General features: G+C 38.3%; 1 protein-coding gene across 1 annotated transcript in view; it reads right to left on the bottom strand.

Moving 5' to 3' along the window:
* Positions 1 to 18,824: 18,824 nt before the first annotated feature.
* LOC104508478 (myosin-IIIb-like) overlaps positions 18,825 to 19,650 on the bottom strand; it is a gene marked incomplete at its 5' end in the record, with an annotated part of 75,403 nt that continues 74,577 nt past the window's right edge. Inside the window, one exon of the mRNA XM_010150119.1 lies at positions 18,825 to 19,462. Coding sequence (XP_010148421.1) covers positions 19,327 to 19,462 — 136 coding nt within the window. The remainder of the gene's footprint in view (positions 19,463 to 19,650) is intronic.

The following is a 19,650-nucleotide window of genomic DNA, read 5'->3' as shown; positions in this document are numbered from 1 at the left end:
ACAGGCTTTAAATAAGCTTGCTCCTAAAGCCAGTGTCTTCAATCCTTCATTCTGTCTGGTTTAAAGCCTTACTAAAAGAAACCATCTATCCACAACAACAAGAAGTTTCCCCAGAAGGTAAATTAACCTATGTATATAGCTCCAAGCACATATGGATATGCTGCCAACAGTTCTGAGTTATGTGCCATTATTATTATTATTTACTTCAGCACATTCACATTTTTACAGTAGGCAATATGACTGGCATAGTAAGAAGAGTCACAAGTTCCTATTTTTAACATGCTAGCGTGTATGGTTTGTTTGTTGGCTGCAGATTACCAACAAACAGTTTTAACACATTTGTATTTGCTACATTTTCACAGTTTAATTTGAACATCATAGAATCATAGAATCACTGAATGGTTAGAGTTGGAAGGGACCTTAAAGATCATCTAGTTCCACCCCCCCTGCCATGGGCAGGGACACCTTGCACTAGACCAGGTTGCTCAAAGCCTCATCCAGCCTGGCCTTGGACACTTCCAGGGATGGGGCATCCACAGCTTCTCTGGGCAACCTGGTCCAGTGACGCACCACCCTCTCTGTGAAGAATTTCTTCCTGATATCTAATCTAAACCTCCCTGTTTTCAATTTGTACCCATTACCCCTTGTCCTGTCACTACAGGCTCTTGTAAAAAGTCCTCTCCCAGCCCCCTTGTAGGCCCCCTTCAGGTACTGGAAAGCTGCAATGAGGTCTCCTCGGAGCCTCCTCTTCTCCAGGCTGAACAAGCCCAATTCTTGCAGCCTTTCGTCATAGGAGAGGTGCTCCAGCCGATGAAGAAAAAAAAAAAAGATTAAAAACTGCGATGACACCTGCATTTTTCTGTGCATAAAGAAAAACACAAAACCCTAGACAAGATCGGCACGTGCAAAGGCATATTTAGGATTTAAAGGCTTGTATCAACATTTTCCAGTCTAGGTGTGGATTTCACAAAGATTATTAGAGGATTTCCCAAACTTCTGAAAGCTGAGCTGTCCTTTAAGAAAAGTAGAACAAATGTTATGCCTCACTACAGTTTTCCTGCCTGTTGTAAAAGGTTTAAATATCTTAATGTATTCATCTTCTGCTCCTTCCCTGGCTGGCCCTTGGTGACTCCTCCTCCTGCCTTAGGGAACACTGGTGAACACTTTTGAGTATACTTCCTCCCCTTGCTTCCATACTTTTAAAAGGAGTCAGACTCTTAACTGTATCAATATTGAAAGTGTTATTCTTGGCTCCCCTCGGAATGCCTGGGACACCTTTCAGTTCAAACTCTTCGGAAACGCCTTTCTGCCTCTGGCAAACATGGCTGCATTTTCTTCACCATTCTAATAGCCAGAAATGGACCGCTCTAAGATGGAAAGCAAACCAAGACTCTGGCGAGCAGCTGAAAAGGATCTGCTGTGTGCACCCTGTCTGTCCTCTCATTTTGGGAAACATTAGGTAAAAAAAGCCTGACCCGTTTTTTTTTGTGGAATGCATTTGTTTGGGGAAGACTGGATGGGAACCTTTTATTTTATGAGTACAGACACATACAGCTACTCTTTTCTTGCATTGTAATTATTCAGTATGGAATGAAAAGATAATTAAGCTGTTATTTGCCTCCTTTTAACTACAGAGAGTATATTATCTAAAAACTGGGTCTCATGGTAATTAATTTCAGTTACTTCGTATATTCATTGACAAATCAAACATCTCTCTGTGTCTACAGTGTGTTAAAACTGGAAACAGTACAAAGTTTAGACAGAAAGAGCATTGTTCAACCTACACATAAATATTGGATGATCATATGGCTGCCACATTGTTATCGATTTGGATGAATGGATTAATCCAACACTGTAAAAATACACCTGCTACTTAATGAACTTGTGTTGTAATTTTAGAACATTTTGGTACAGAAAAGAGTAAGTATTTTCTGATGGAAATATTTTCAGCATTTCAAGAATCACTTTTGAAATAACCCATTCTTCAAGGACTACTGAAGAAGAGTGGATACTTTCTTACAAAATGCAAGTGCTCTAGATACAAAGTCTTCAACAACTCCACTTTAGTTGGGAAAAAAAAAGACAGGAGGAAAAAGCCCAGAAGTGGGATTGTGAGGATCAAAGCAGGGACACAGATGTAGGACATGACTATGGCATTGAAGGTGTGTTGGGTAAGAGATACTGCCTTCACACCGAGGGAAATAGGCTGAAGAGCCTCCCTACAGACCCTCTACGCATAATGCTTTTAAGGTAACTTGTTCCAGCAATGCACACATACAGTGAAAGGCAGTCAATGCTTCTTGTGCCTAATAACTACAACATACATAAGTGCACCCCCACATGGGGAGAGTTTTTGAGAAGGACCTCTAGAAGCCAAATTTCTAAACTGAGAGAGGATTTTTTAAAACCTGACAGTCTTCTTGGGGGTTGGAACTAGATGATCTTTAAGGTCCCTTCCAACCCTAACCATTCTGTGATTCTATGATTCTTGGCTGCCACCACAGGCCCAGGATCCCAAGGAAGATAGGGGAAAGCTTCAATTACAATTTTGAGATTGCTTGTCCCTCTTTAGCTGGACATGAAGACTTAAAGACATGGCCCTTGTAGACTGACAGCGAAGTCTTTTTAGGAATGCAGTGCATGGTGTGTTTCTGTGTCACTTCATACCTTGACGCCTTAAGTGATGCAGAATAATACATAAATAGGTAAATGCATAAATTATGTGAACTATTCAAATATAAGTTTGCTCCCTTCTAATTCTGAAAATAAAAATATCATCAATAAAATTATTTCAAATGTATACAATGCTTGAATTATGCTCTCCATCTTCACAAAGCTATAGAAATGTGAAGTCATTCTCACCATAGTCTTATGCAGTAGAGTCAGCTTCCTTCCCCTTCTTTACAAAGGGAACAACCGTGGCTGTACACACAATGGCTCCAGGCTTGGAAAGAGAACCTCCTTGCCTCAGCCCTGCACATAGATTACCGGACTGCTCCTCACCCACCACTGACAAATTATTACAGCTCAACTCAAACCTCAGGAGCACTGGCTGAGGCATGTACCTCCTGCTGGCTGGCTGGCCCTGCCAAACCAAAGCTAACAGACCCAATGTGGGAATAAATCACATTTCACTCTTCAACCAGCCCCTATTGCCCAGGGGCAAACAGCTTGACCAGCAGTCTGAGAACCCAGGACAAGATGAGGAGAAAGGATATTCCTCTCAAAGCCAAGGGTGTCAGCATGGCCATGACTCCTGCTCCAGCCTAATGAACAGTGACTTCTTTCTCACACTTCTGGAACCTCTGAGATGGAGGACAACAAGAAATGACCTTCAAATGGGTACATTTTTTGGCTTCTCTCCCTCCGTAAATCCCACATCTCTATTTATTCTACTACATGCAGGAAGCCCCCATATGCTACTAGGACTGAGCTGAGAGAATCGCATATTACATATGAAAGAGAGAACGGTCCATGGTGAAGAACAGATAACACAGTAAAACTGAAATGTATTCTTGGTCTAAATTATCTGTTCCTTATGCTGAGGAATGAGAGAGAGACTACAGTGCCACAGTGCTGGAAGTCCAATGCGCAAATGATACAGCTCTATCGCATGAGCCACTTTTAAACCCAAGTAAGCAGATTCAGGAGAAATCTGTGATTGATAACTACCAACTGCTTCTTAGGAGGCCACACTAAACCATAAAGAATCATTTTCCAAATTTTTCATCTTAAAGTAAGAAAGCCTGGAGAAAAAACAAGTGTAAAGTCATGCAATTTCTTCAGTGTCATCAGACTAACTTTATAAGAGGCTGTCATCTTGACCAATGCACTAGAGTATGGGGTCAAAAAATAATACTACTCTTCTGTCAAATTCTTACAGAAGCCAGTGGAATAGATGCCCATAAAAACTGAACCGGCCTCATGATTTGTTACTTTTTTTTCATTTCCATCTCTACACATGCTAAGTGTACTTGGCACATGGAGTGATTCAGAAAGAAGCTGCTCTATAGTGCCAATGATTCTCTTTAATGAGATAGTTATCAGTTGATTTATGAATTTCTCCTGCCTGTTCTCATTTACTTAGCTCTAAATTAAGGATAAGATCATTTGCATTCTAGAAGTAAAACAGTGTTTATATGGGAACAGAGTAATCAAAATCCCTTTTAAATCAAGTTTTAGAAATATACACAGTGAGGTTAGAGGTAGTTCTAGCAATGTGCGTAGCCTTATCCATTAAATTCTACAGCACAGACTCAAGAGAAAGCTTTACATTTCCAGTTTTATCCAGTTTTCCGTATTAGTGTAGCATTCCCTTATCTCAGGAATTTAATGTAGGAAGAGACAAAAGGAACTTTCTGCCTTAGCTTTCTGATACCCTGATGGCCTCCTCCTGGGAGATCCTATAGTCTCTGTTAATTTAGATACCATAGGCCTCATTGGTCAACAATTCTGTGCTGCTCTCTATTTTACAGCCCTCACAAGGATCTTGATCACACTACCTATAAAACTAACCACTTCCTCTCTTTACTGTTGCTCTACCAGTCAGACAAGCCCCTGCTGATCAGTATTTCTTTATACATACTTACAAATAGCACAGTCTAGTCAGTTTTGTTCTTCCCTTTTGTATATGCTGCTCCACTACCATTTATACGCTATTTGCAGAGCTCAAAGTAAAGCATTGAAAACTGGAAAGCAGCAGAGGAGAAATGTAGGAAAGAAGAAACAGAGCTGCATAGACCGAACTAGCACTACTGGTCAGATGTCTGGAACTGGGAGGGAGTAGCCCAGAGACAGGGACTTTCTTGGTATGTTAGAGCAGAACTTTATCTCCACTGATATTCCTGCAGTTCCTTGATTGACCAGGCTCTGACCTCCTATTTGTGTGTGTCATAGGGTGGATATGTTTGATCTCCTATTCCTGTGCAAGCCAGCATTTTGGGATGGGTCAGAAGCAAAAGGCTAACCCTCTAGGTGGAGAGGCTGAAAAGATAACCTCTGAGCAGGCATCACGTTAGTGTTGAGACTGGCTGGAGGACCTAAGAATGAGCGTGGACTCACACACTGACACTGGGGTCACTGGTAATGAGAATACCAAGATGTATGAAGCAGTTCACTCTGCTCTGAGTGATTGATTGAAGCTGTTTTCATCTCTGTGGGGTGTTATTTTTTGGCTAAAATAACCTTTCACTCAGAAGTCTCCTACACAGGCATGTACAGCCTCTGACACTCAACCCATATATATATATTCAACATAGACAAAATGTGGAAACTTTTTGTCTCCACTGCCCTGTTCTCTCCTGCCACCAGCCCGTAATGCAATTATTTTTCACAGTTTACTGTTGTTCTTCTTTTTGTAAACTTGTCAATTTACCAGTGACAGGGTATGTAAGGAAGGAGAATAGTTCCCATGTGTGGGGCATATTCAGGATAGATTTCTGAGAAATAGGAGTGGAGCTGGGGGAAAATATGGGAATTGGATCAACAAGCAAAATCTTGGGACAGCCCTGAGTAAGAAGGTGGTCAAACTGTGCAGTGAGTGTGCTGGGAGAAGCCTTAGTCAATATCAGCACATAGTCTTTAAAGAAGACTGTGAAGATATTTATCTTCACAACTCCTCTATAAAGAAGTAGCATGTTATTACTCCATTCTTACTAAAGGAAACACAGGGAGACCACTTACCTTGTCCTGTGTCACATATTAACCCTACTGAAGAGCATGGGACTGAGCAGCCCTACTGAAGGGCAGAGGCACACAGCTTGGGACCACATCACCCGATATGGTTCCACCTCATTCTCCTCAGAAAATCCAAATTCTTTTCTAAATCACTCCCACCCCCCTGATTTCATGTCAGTCTCTTCTGACACTCGTACACTCCCTCAGCGACTTTAAATTATGAGCACATACTGACCTTTGTGTGGGAAAGACAGCCGAGGAGTAAAGCCCAGATAACCCAAGGCAGGCAGAGAGACAGCAATGGGACTGTATTGAGGCAGTGAGGAGACAAACACACAGCCTGTGCAAGTACTGCAATAAGCCAACATGCTCACAACACACAATTTCTACTCTTCCTGGTGGACAGTGATTAGACCATATCATAAGTAAAAACCAGAGCCTAACACCTTTGCTTTACAAAGACGTATTAGGGAGGCTGTACTGAACAGTCAAATGGGCCCCTGTTAAGTCAAACACTGAACGTACTGAGCAGAAATTACTAGATACTCGCTAAGCTTTACAGCCCATCCTTATTTTGCTTTAGCAAAGTCTTCACTACAGGATTCTGTCCAAGGCTCTAGTTTCACTTGCCAGTTATCAAAACCACCGCTTTCAGAGGTGACAACCTCCCCTGTAGAAAGACCTACAAGCTTTGCTACTGACACAACTCTGAGAATTCAGTGATGCTACCATCTGTATTTCCTCAATCTCACACATGCGAGCAGAACAGCTAATTTTCCTCCACCTCATGTAGGCCCTCCCTCTATGCCAGTTTTTGCTTCACCTCAGCCAGTGTTCCACCAGCTTTTCCCAGGGAATCCTTCTACCACTGTGTATGATCAAAACCAGTGAATGTAGGTCTATGGCACGTGGTTATCTCCAGTGCCTATGGCTGGATGCAGAACAGTGGAGTTATAGTAGCATTGTATGTAATACAAATTTCAGGTTCTGATTTTAAAAAAGGGAATGGCTTTGTGGCCATGACTGTTTCCTGCCTATCAAGAATGTGATACTCTGCAAATACATGAGGTACCAACACATAACCATATTGCTGCATCAGTTAAGTTTAGGACAGTTTCTTCCCTTACCAGCTCCTTGTTGACCCGTGTTTGGCTGGTTCCCTCTAACAGTCTTACAGGCATTATTTATGAGGTAACTGGCTCATTCACATCACGGAACTCTGGAGAATTCAAAAGAGGGATAAAAGTTTGGGGTACTTTTCATTCTTGGCCATTCAGAACAATTCAGAAGATGCAGAAAATTATTTCTAATGCATGTCTACAGTTTCAATCCAGGTGTTGTTGCTGTTATTTACAGCTATACATTGATATACAAAGAGCTTAAGGAAGACTCACAGGATATTGGGAACAAATTTGTAATACTGCCTCTCAGAGTGTATGTGAGCTATTGTTAAACACGATTTTCCAGCTACTGATTAATTATTTTTTCAAAAGTAAACCCAGTGTGATTTCAATGAAAGTACCCTGATCTAGTCTGGCTGAGCAGACAGATTACGTATTTAATTGTAAATAAGCTATAAACATCTGAGATCTTTACATATGGAGAAAATAATAGTATCTATATTTAGATATTGGAGTGAAGCTTGTGCTTTTACAGGATAGAGCTGGCAAAATCAAAACAATGTATTTTGATCTCTTGGAATTTTTTCCAATATCTCTTGATTAGCTCAATTTGAAGGTGAAAACATAAGTGTATGTTAGAGATATCCAGCGATATCCATCTCTGTGTAATTTGTCTGAAAAACTAAATAATTTCTTACAACATAATGAACCCCAGAAAAATAAGGAGAAAATAAGTTTTTTTAAGACTATATCATTCACAGAGAAGAAAACTGTTCTCCTAAGATGAAGGAATACAACTCTTCTTGCTACAATATGCTTATAAATAAGAAGGATAAGTCACAGCAAAACTATTTACATCGGGTGATTTAATAGCATATTTATGGGGGTTTGTTTGGAGAAGTATTTGCTAATTAAATACACTATTTATCACCTGCCTATGATTTTATCACCTACGCAGTAGGTTATCTTTCTGGAGTTCCAACTACTAAATTTCTACCACACTGAACAACTACTATTTTTGAAAATTAATAATCCCAGATTTTATTTTCCCTATTCTTGTGCTGGTATATTCTGTAACTTTATGACAGGAAAGATTCTTTCAAAAGCTTATAATAGATTTGTAAAATATAAAGGGTTTAATGGTTTAAAATCTTGATTCCTTGCAGTACTGCAGGACTAGAAAAAAAGACACTTTACTTTGAACCCTCAAAAAGCGAAGATTTTTTTTGGTGATTTTTGAAAGGGGAACCAGACCTTCAGATTCTGATTTCAATATCATGGCAACTTCCTATTGTAGGAAAGACAGGAATTTTACATCTGACACATCTTATTTGTCTTTGGTTTTGGAATTCCAATTACTACTACACTTTTAATTTTGTATTCTAAAAAAACTTACTTGGAGACACAGTAACTATACCACTTGCATTCTTGAGAAGCTTCCGAAGCATCTCAAAGTGGTTTTCTACCACAGGTGTTACATGCATCCTAAGACGCTCTGCAAGATGATTTAATGCTTTATCATAGTACATGATGAGGATAATCTTCATAATTGAATAAAGGTTGCCTCTTCCATGAAACCCAATGGCTGATGTCTTTTTTCCCCTCTCTCAAGTAGCTTCCTGGCTTTTCTTCTAAGTCTCCCTCATCATAGTTTTCTACTCCAATTGTCCATGTCCATTCATTTTTCCCTTCATCAAAGATCATTAGTACTTTTCTCTTCACGCCCATCCTTTAAAATTCTTCCAAGTGCCACCCAGAAATTGGATACAACAGAGATTAGCACTGTAGGAAGCCGCAGGGTAAAACAGGAAGGCTTTGCCCTCTCAGAAATAACAAATTATGTGCTCTCCGTTTGGTTCTGTGCAGCAGTTGGAAGAAGCAGTGAAGCTGGCACCTTGTCACTGTTGCTGTGGCAAAGACAATGAAGAATCTGCCTCTAATTCTTTTTGACACAAAGGAAGACAGGAGAAAGAAAAACTGTGACCACCTTGATCTTCAGTTCCCCCTTCCTGTGAGAGCAGGATGACAGTGATGTTTCCCGCACGTCGTGGCTGAGCAAAAGAAAAGTTAGGGGTGTCTGCAATACTGAACATTCCCAAGAAAATACCTAATAGCCCTCAGAGTATCATCAATAGCTCAAAAATACCCTAAAATAAAGAAAAGTAGCCCTTAACCTAGTTGAATCAATACCTGTCATAAGCACTACATTTCCTTTGAAAGTTTGTATCACTGCACTTTTAGCTCATCAGCAACATTTCCAAGTACTAAGTGTACTTCTCTTATTATCAAAGCAAAGAAATACTTATATCCTCAGGACTTCCATCTGCAAATTAAAAATAAAAGAATTTAAAAAATGTAAACTACAAATGAAATAGCCACTGGAATTTCTTTCTAAAAACACTGTGTTGAGTTACTAACGAGTTTCTAGTAAAGAAAGTTCTTTCAAATTACTTATACCTGGTGGTTTCATGACAGGTACGCTCACCTTCCTGAATTCTACTGTTGCAGAGGGGGTGCAGAGTGTTGTCCCTTTTGCACTTTGCCTCCTATTTCTTCATAGGTTGTAGATACACTCTAAAAATCATTGGGAATTTCCAGCTTAAATGAAAAAATATGCAGATCTAAGTTCAACAAAGGTAGCCGTTTCTAACAATCTCTAGCAAACACAACACAGCTGACAGCTGAATGTTACAAATGGGGCCTCATAAACAGGGCTTAACAATTTTGTTTAAGATCACAAGTTCCCAACCAACACTTGAGCCTCAGAAGAATGTTCATTAGCTGCTATAAAAGCAAAATTGGTAGGGCTTTGTGATTCAGTGGAGGGCCTGAAAGGCACACACAAGCAGACACACACCAACACATTGGAGAGTAGTATAAATTCCTCAATTTGAATAATTTCCACTCTTTTCCTCTCAGTAATATGAAATCATACTTCGTTTCAGTTAAAACCATTTTCCTGCAGTACATTTAATCATGTTCACATTTCTTTCCGGTTCAGCTCCCACTAGTCTCTTTACATAGCATCCAGCATGATTTTATATGGTGAAGAAAAAAAAAAATCTGGAGCTAGAGTTGTTTTGTCCCACTGTTGTTTTCTTTAATCTTTTGTTCGATGCATGGAGAGATGCTAACCTTTCTGTGCTATCTTAACCGCAGTGATCTGGGAGCAAACCAAATGAGATTTAGTAGATATGTTTCTGTTGTCATTATTAAACTTCATATGCTTTGCTATGTAGGCAACGTGTTTTATTTCTCTTAACTTGAAAGAGGTTTCTGTCTTATTGTTGCAATTTATTAAGGGCAAACAATCTAGGGCTTATAATAGGCCTGTAGGCAGAACAAAGCCCTTGTCAAATGGAAGGGTTGGCTGCTCAGCTGGGTAGCATGTAAATGTGCAAAAAGAACTGTTCTGTTCAAAGACACTAGACATGCTTTTTAAATAAAACATCTCATATAATTGAGAGTTGCCATTTAAGTGTTGTGTTGGAAATGTTAATTTAAAAAAAATTAATTTAACTGAGGAAATAGAGTTGCAGTCTATTTTTTTGTAAACTCTCATAATAAACAAAATTCCACATATCACAAAGGTTTTTCTTAGAATCTGAATATTGTATGTTTCTAAAATGGCAGTTTATTTTAATTTTATAACACCATGTTGTGCAGGTCAGGATAAGTTCATTGATTGCTGTTTTCACCTGGGTAGACCATGTAAACTTCGTCTTATCCAAGACGTGTATTTTTTTTTTAACATAAGAGACCACTCTGCCTGTTACTTTGACATAGTATCACGTCTAAAAAAGTAAAACAGTTTCTCATTCTACAGCTCATTTAAAATTTCTCATTATGTGCCTCCTTTGCAAGAGCTGAAATTAAAATGACAGATAAAGATAACAACATAATAGGCATTTTTTTCGTGCACTGGTCCACTAGGGCACAGGCAGTTCCTTTTTTCCTTCTCTGTTGAAATGAATAATCAGGACAGTATCATCAATTAGATTTTTCACTTAACTTTTCATAATGTTTCCAGACTTCACTATTTGGCAAAGACAATTGGGACAGATTTCTTTATTTTTTCCTCTGGCCTAAAATTCAAAACCCCCCACTTCCCAAACTGTTACCACCGAAGAGTTTATTAAATGGCTGAAAAAGACAGCTGGTCCCACCATCTGTTAAAAATTTTCAGGGGCCAAATGAAACAGGTTACACCTTTAGCCATGCCAAGTCTTCCAATACCCCCTCCCTCTCACAGCCTGTGGAGGGCTAATCTGAATTTCACGCTCTGATTTTGCTATTGCTAATGTCTGAGCTTCTTATGTGTGCTTCTTGTAGTTGCTTATATTAGTTCTCTAGCAGTAACAAAAGCTCCCCTCTCCTTTCAACCTAGCTCATTTGCAATCAACGGAATCCTGGTCTATAGTCTCCTTTACAATAAGATACTGTACCTTGAAGGAAACCCACAGAGAACCTAATATCTGACTTTTTGGAGCAACAGAGAAAACCAGGGGGACATTTGTGTTGTTTTGCAGCCACTTTTCTATAAATGCTAATGGAAGTAATTCAGATGTGCCAACAAAGACAGAATCTGTAACACACTGCAGGTGTGAGGGGGCTGAAACAAAAGGGATGCTAACCCTAATGGTATTTCTTGTCATTAACAATTCTTTGATGTTCATACTCGAGGCTCTCTTTTATCTTGTAGTTTTTCAGCCATCTTTGTTAACATGCAGTGCAACTAAATCTTTTTTTCCCTAACCTTTAAAGACATCTGCAAAATGTTTATGCTAAGTTAGTTTCCATAGCATCTTTCTGTAACACACATTGAAGTAAAATGAGATAAAGCTTGCGAGGTTATTATTAAAACATCAGTAAGTTCCTATCATTAAGTGAAAAGGAGCAGATCAATAAAAAGAAGCTCTTAATGTTACTTTAATAAGGATCAGTTTCTTGTAACAGGACTCGGGATTAACTTCAGTGTAACAGAAGCGGTGTTTATAATATAGCAGCTCTGTTGATAAGAACCAGTTTATTTTACTTGCACTCATTAAAAAAAGAATTACAAATATCAGTAACTTCCTATATTAAAGAGCTTTTCACTGTATATTTAAGGACATTCTAATTTTCCAGAAGGGATTTCTCTACCACTAAGTGGGCAATGGCATCCAGTCAAGGCACTGTAGGTGGAGTTTTTCCATATCCATCTGTCTTTCCATCACTTACAGATGGAAAAATGCTGTGTCTTTTAAAGTGTTCAACTCAGTAGGATGACAGTGAAATGAAATGAACAATCAAAGCACATAAGATGCCAATCTGAACTACCGCACAGCACTACCAGCACTACCCAGCTCTCATCCCATCGGTCATGTCCTGTTAGATCATATCCCATTTTTTCACAGCCTGTTCCATTATTGTTGCAGCATGCTGGAATGTTAAATGAGCAACATAATCAATCCATACCAATTTCCAATTGGAATTCAACTGTAAATCTGCACTGAGTTAAAATGTTGGAGATTGTAATACAGGTTATCAAAAGGTACAGTTTTATGAAGCTTCCCATTTTGTTTTTCTTCCAAAACTTCATTTCTAACACATCAATTTAATCAAATAAATTAAGTCTGTGTCTGCATTAAGTAAGCACTTATCTTTGAATTTGGATGTAAACTTCCATTACACTAATCCTATGGAAGAAGAACATAAAGAACAGTCGTTACATTCATACTTTTTCTTCTTTTACAGCCTACTTTCATCTTGAAGCATAAAGGCAAACTAGGAACAGTGTAGTTAATATATCGTCTTGTCGCAGGTTTCAGCTGTACAGATTGATGGACTGAGCTGCTTCTCCTGTTTCATCTACAGCATTCAGCAAACTTAGAAAATGTGTGGGAATTGAGGATCTTAGATTACTGACAATTTCATCAAATTAACAGATTATTTTAAATTATTTTTCTTGCTGTAGCACTGAGAAGTGCTCGTTCCTGGGGTGATAGAAATTAGAAAACTTAAAGTTTCTGTGTCCAAAGATTTTGTGACCTCAGTAAAAGCCGTTCTGTCAGAGAAATCTTGACATAATCTCTCCCATTGTGTTAACTGTATTAATTTGTTGCTTATAACAGGGAGCTGAGGCAAGAACAAAAAACACTGAATAAACCATGTCACACAATCTTGTGGAAGTACCTCCTCTGCATTCCACTCCCTTTGCTAGGAGCCCCAGTGTAGCACCTCCATATTGCCATTTTGCAGCTATACAGCAATGCCACACACCAGCACCCAGCTTTCTGAGGATTACTTCCACCAGACCCACAAGACCCTGATACCACTGTCCTGGCCTCACTCATCCTCACCAGTGCATTGCACAGCACGGCACCCCAGTTCTAGCTATCCTAGTCTTAGATAGGTCTCCATCGGAGACTGGCCATGACCGGTAGCACACCACTTTTGGGAAACAGCCTCAACAGGCCTCCCCCCCTCCCAGCACTGTACTCCAGCCCAATGGACTGCATCCAGTCTTTGTTGGGGTGATACTCCTTTCACTGAGAGATCAAGATGAGACCTTCAAGCCTACTTTTACCCTACTGGAAAGGGGTCAGAAACTGGGACTCGGGTCTTTTGCAGAAAAATGCAAACATGTTGATCTACCTACTTGCCAACTCCATTTGCCAACTACTTTATAAAATATTATTTAAATTATTGAAAAAAATTTCTTTCTGCAATTTAATTAAAAAAAATAGGCCTGCCAATCAAAATCAAGAAACTTAATCTGTTACTGGCCTGATCAATAATATGTAATCTGGTTTCTGGAAACATTACTCCAAGATGCGTTTTTCACTTATCTGCTCCTATGCCCTTTAGCATCACAGCACACGAGTACTACAATAAACACTTCCCTGGTAACACAATGTATATATTTACTGTTTCGACTGATACTGGATTTATACATGTAATAAAATAATTTCCAATAATTCTTGAGAAATCCATTAAGATGAGTAAGGGCAGCAGCCTGTGTTTAAAGACACAGTGCACTATTAATTTAAATTGCCACCTTCCTCCCTTACCAGTTCCAGTGCCCAGCACGAAGGAGACACAAAGCCTCTCATCGAGTTCTGTAACCTTCAGCTCTGGCCCAGAGGACTGCTCCCTGGCCTTTGATTTTCATAGCACCCTGTGCTACTTTTGTCAGTCTGGGAGTCCTGCTTTGTTGTCAGGCAGAAACTTATTAACCAAGCGTTCTGCTACAACTCCTCCCAGGGTGAACAGCCTAAAAGAAAAGGCACATTAACAAAATGAATTTCTAGTGTTGACAACAAAACTGACACTATTTCTCATATTTTGTTGTCAGAGTCAAAAGCAGGATGGGTAAGTTTATTACATGCCATGTCTTGTACATATATCAGTACTAAAATTACTTACCCTGTTTCTTATAGGATGATACTTTTGTGCCATATGGCTTTATTTTCAATTGTATGTACTATATGTATCTGGTTAACCAGAAGACACTTAAAAATGCCAGAGCTTGGTTGCCTTTCAAAATTTTCCTTCCGTTTTGAGAAAAAAAAAAAAAAAAGAACGAGAAATAAGAGTGTGATAGACTTCAGTTATTTATCTCATTGCTAACTATTAAACAATAAAAAAGCAATACCCCCATACAATTACAATTCTTACAAAAGGAGGGAAAAATTATTCAATTATAACATTACTTCTTTTAAAAAAGGTGAAATTTTAAAATTGGGACTTAAATCCCACTTTAAACCAATTTAAATTTTGGTGTAAAATAGCTATTAGTACTACCCAAGCATCTTGACTTCCAGCCATTTGCCTCCATCACAAAACTACCTTCTTACTCCCTCTCCAGGAGATCATATAACTTTTTCTCAAATGGTGTATTTCCTAATTTTCAGTAAAGAAGAAACTTGAGAAGAAACTCTCCTTACAGTGATGGACTTGAGTTGTAAAACATGAGATTTGTTCATCTGTCCTAATACACGTGAAATCAAGCGAAGATCAGTGGATACAGAAAAGAGACCATTGTGTATTAAAACTGTAGGCTTCAGGCATACGTCCTGTGCTATCAGATGCAACCACGTAACAAAGTATATGAACCACTTTCTGTTTTCCTGTTGTTTATTGAATTAAGTACCAAATAAGAATAGACCTAAAGACAGTACATATCTTCAGTTTCTTATTTATTTTAAATATCTTCAATATTTAAAACCATACCCATTTTTCATGATGATAGAAGTTATAAATTTAAAAAATATTCCTTCACAATAATGGATGCTGGTTATGGCAACGAAGGTCAGAGGTTATCCAGTGAAGACTATCTTTAAATAAAGGATAGCAAAATTTGAAAGGATTTACAACTTAGAAAATAGGAGATCCTTATAAATCTTTATGCTGTGCAACCATTTATACCGAATGAGAAGTGCAGTGGGGGTATGTAAAAATTAGTACAATGTGAATTGGTAGCTCCCTTTTACCCTCTGACAGCCCAAGTCAGGTGGTCTCCAACTCAATTGAAACGAACCACGTTTAGATACATTCCTTTTGTTTAAAACTGAAAGAATAAATCCACTTTGTGTGCATGTGTGCATCATGTATACCATTTAGTACCACAGTGTACAAGAAGTCCGGAACTTAGTGCAATTAAAATACAGTGAGATAATTGCTTGGAAGTATAAATATTCACAGGTATCTAAAATACAGAAAAATATAAGTATGGAATCATGTAAGCATTATGCTTATATTAGCAACTATCCCAAATGATATAAGAGAATCAATAGTTGCCTACTATTAGGAAGAAATTTTCCTTCCAGGACGATGAGTTTGTGATTGTCCAACTTGGGTTACTTTCTGTTCCTACCAGAGAAAGAATTGCTTTTGATTGTTACCACCAAAAGGAAAATCAGCATTTGGTTGGATTGCACTTAGCAAAGTCTCTAGCTTTACATTACTTCTAGCCATATTTTATAAGCTTCTAAGTAACAACTCCTTGGACGGCCTGGTAAGGGCCACTTAAAAGACCTTCACTGGACAAAAGCCCTTTCCACCACTCTTCCAGTGTATGGGTTAGGGAGGTCACAGTGGGGGCAAATTTAAGATGGCTGCAATTTACTCCTATTCTAAAGTCCCTTTATGTTACTAAAGTGATGTAAATGTTTAAGTGAGAAGCACGTTTAAAATTACCAAATGAAAGGGGCTAATCTCCAAAAGCTCCCAGCCCGATTTTTGTTGGTGGGGAGAAGTTTTTAAGCTGCCATAACTGAAAGGCAGAAATTGTCCTCAGCAAGAACCGATTTCTAGTGCCACAAAGGTCTACAGAAGAAATCTACTAAAATCCCTTGTTGAGCTTCACCCTTTTCTCTCCCATCCGCTGAAAACTGGTTAATATATTACACAGTCTAAGAAATTTTATTCCTCCTAACAGGATTTAAACTCTTTACTTTTATAAAATATTAAGAACAGGGTATGTTATGAACTATTAAGCAAAATACATTAATATTTCAGGATAATATATGTGAAAGGAAATTAATCAGAACAATGCTTGAGCGGAATCAGAACCAAACGAGAAAATCTTCACGCGGATGTGCTCCCACTGACCACGACCATCACAATGACATGTCTCCTGCCCTCCTTTCCACCCACGAATCCATCAACCCAGACACACACATCTGTCAACGTGGGAACAGAAGTTCAACTCCCTGGCTGGTTTTAATGCGACTGCGATGGCTCTACAGCAAGCTGAGGATATGGCCTTTAATAATCTGGGGGCATGCATGTGCTCTAAGATGAGGATGAGAGAAGGCCCCTCTCATAGGGGTTATCTGGTGATGGTAAAGTGAATTAATCAAAGCCAAATGAGGAAAGGGGGCTAAGATATGAAATATTAAAATGCACAGACCAGCTTTGTGCACAGTTTTTAGCCACGAAGTAGCAGGAGTGAAAAGACACTGTTCAACAGCAGCTTTTAGATAGGAACTTCAGTATAAAAATATTAGTGACATTAAACTAATTTGAAAAATTATAGCAGTTGTAGATAGTGACATTTCATAAAACAAGGAAAATACTGTATTTTACCCTTTTCATGTAATTAAGGACTGCTAAAAATCTCTTTGAAGTCCATTTCTGACGCCTATTGTTGATACAAGCTTAACAATTGGGAAGAAAAAAGAAGAAATCTAAGGAATGTACTTAAGGAATGTTTGCATTTTGCTTGTCCTTTACTATTTAAAGTTCTGAAGCTGCTCTTGTTAACTTGGGCCCCCATTCAGCAAAGCACTTAATCACATGCTGAAATTTCATTGATTTCAGTGGAACATAGGCTTTGGCTTAAGTGCTTCAATGAATTATATATTACTCTTCACTTTCCCTTACTTCTTTATGAAATTAATAGAACTACAGAGAGTGATGTTTTTTCAGTATAAGGTAAACTGTTGGGTTTTAGACAAGTGACATAATACCTAACTGGAAATCTCATTACCATTTAACTAAAACAATTGATAAACTCTAATTACACATAATAATGATATGAATTGCAGTAATAATAAAACTTTATTTTCCCAAATAGTTTTCAAAAAGGAAGGATGGAACCACAAAGCATCAATGTTGCTAGGACTCCGTGTGATCTATGCCGATATAAGAATAGCGTAAGTAATTTTTCTCCCTTAAAATAATGATATTTTCCATCCAGATACGTTACAAATCAGTGCAGAATTTATATGTAGCGTAGTAAAAGAAAAGTTATATGCTATTTTTGATGAGGTATCATAACAAATACTCATTCTTGTTACATTTTGACAAAATGCAAAGAAACTGATCTGCACACATGCATTTGTATTAGTTGCCATTCATAATTGTACTGTATTTTTGAATGCTATTAATTCATCTACAGTTACTCACCAATTCTCTGTTGATTAAGGAGTCCCTAAATTTTAAAAGCTCTAAAGTGCCTTTAAAGTGCATCTACCCAGATGTATAGCAGAGGAGGATGAGGAGTGAACGGAAGGATTTCAATCTCTGGCAGGATTTTAACTTCTAGTTTCAACATTCTGTCACATTTTGGGTGAAGAATGAGTGAAGCATTGTTCTTCCTGGAAGAGCTGAATCCTTGTCTCATCCTCATCTGCCCTGCTTAACTTAATTTCTGTTGTTGCTGTTGTTGTTGTTATTATTATTTTATTACCTTTCCTCCTTTCAAAACCTATTCTGTTTCAGGGGTGCCCAGACTGCCCCTGGGTCTCATTTCCCATGCCATCTTTCCTTGTCCTGTGGTCAAAAAGATGTTGCCAGTGAACCCTGATAGTAAGGAATTCTGTAACTTAAGGAACAGGTGTGAACTGCACCTCCACAAGGAAGAAGGTTTGTTAGCACAGATGAGGGTAAACCCACTGGAGGGGAAATAAAAACAAGGATCATAGTTCAGTCTATATAATACATGGTCAGATTTAATCAGCATCGTTTCTCAAAAAAAAAAAAAAAAAAGAGTCACTTTGAGCAAATTTGTAAGGTGGTACACATGAACATTTTATTTCCAAAAGTTTTATTACAAGAGCTTGTAGGAAAAGAAGCAAAGAATTGTCACAGATCAAAACTGTGGGTCAGAAACAGAAAGTAAAGAGTGAGGTGAAATAGCCAGCTTCTGTCATGGAAACGGTTACCAGCAAAGCATCTCAGTGTTCCATAGGAAGTTACATACTGTTTCATTAAGGATTTGGAAAGAAAATGAAAAGCAAGTAGAAAAATCTGCAGGTGACATTTTTTCCCTACTACGTATTAAGAGGTCTGTGGAAATGTAGGAATCACTGGAGCCCGGAGATAGAGGTTAAGAAAGAAATTTAATACTTGCATGGATAAAAAGAAAAACTAGTCATAATGACGGTTTCAGTCACAAGGACTATATGAAGCAGTATGTGAAATGTTAGCTTTAGAACTGTTTTGCTTCTTAAGAAAAATATTTACGAGGTAAGTTGAGACACAAGTATTATTTTAGATGATTTTCCTCTGTGCTTTTTTGTAGTGTTAAAAGCAATACACAGCACAGGAAGTTATAAAGGATGATGTTTAATACCAGTCTAATGAAACAAAAAATGTTTTCACTATGACCCCACATAAAAATTTTCAGTACAGAGTTCTTTTAATCCAGTTCAGTTCCTTGATCTCATTTTTCACACAGCTCTACCAGCAGTTGTGCCAGCACAACAGAAGGGATGACACAGGGTGGGAACAGCAGCTGGGGGGAGCAGGGAAGAAGGGGTCAGAACTGTACAAACTAAGCTTGCTACTAAAGAAACGTGCCCATTACCAACATCAACGCATACAGGTAGTGTTGCTCCCCTTTACTAGAACTGCTTATAGAAATACAGCTAAATGGGACAATTTACAGCTGCAAACCCACGTCTAAATTAGTGAAAGTAAGTTACTAGCTGAAATTTTATTTTTTAATATATTCTATAAACACACATACACAAAGTTGATTAGAAGAGATTACCAGCATGAAAATCCTCTTACCAGTATTAGTCAACAGAGTAAATGAGGTTCAGCTTTGAGCAAAAGACACACCTCTTGAAGAAGGAGGAGACAGGGAACTGAGAACACTGTCATCTTCAGGGATAGATTCAACAGCTGACAATGATTTGTAATACTCATCCTCTCCATCTAGCACTTTGATTTGGCTTGAAAGAAAAAAAACAACATTTATTAAGTTAAAAAATTAATTCTGTCAATATCTTCAGAAATAGAAACTCTTCTGTGGATGTGAAAATGAAGAGTGCTAATACAGAAAGATAGAAAAAAAGATGGGATGATTTGATGAGAAAGATAGAGCTTTTTTACATACTTTTTCTTTGCTATTACTTTTTTA

Source organism: Eurypyga helias, unplaced genomic scaffold (assembly GCF_000690775.1).
Source record: "Eurypyga helias isolate BGI_N326 unplaced genomic scaffold, ASM69077v1 scaffold7754, whole genome shotgun sequence".
Taxonomy (NCBI): Eukaryota; Metazoa; Chordata; class Aves; order Eurypygiformes; family Eurypygidae; genus Eurypyga; species Eurypyga helias.
This window is presented reverse-complemented; position numbering and strand designations above follow the sequence as displayed.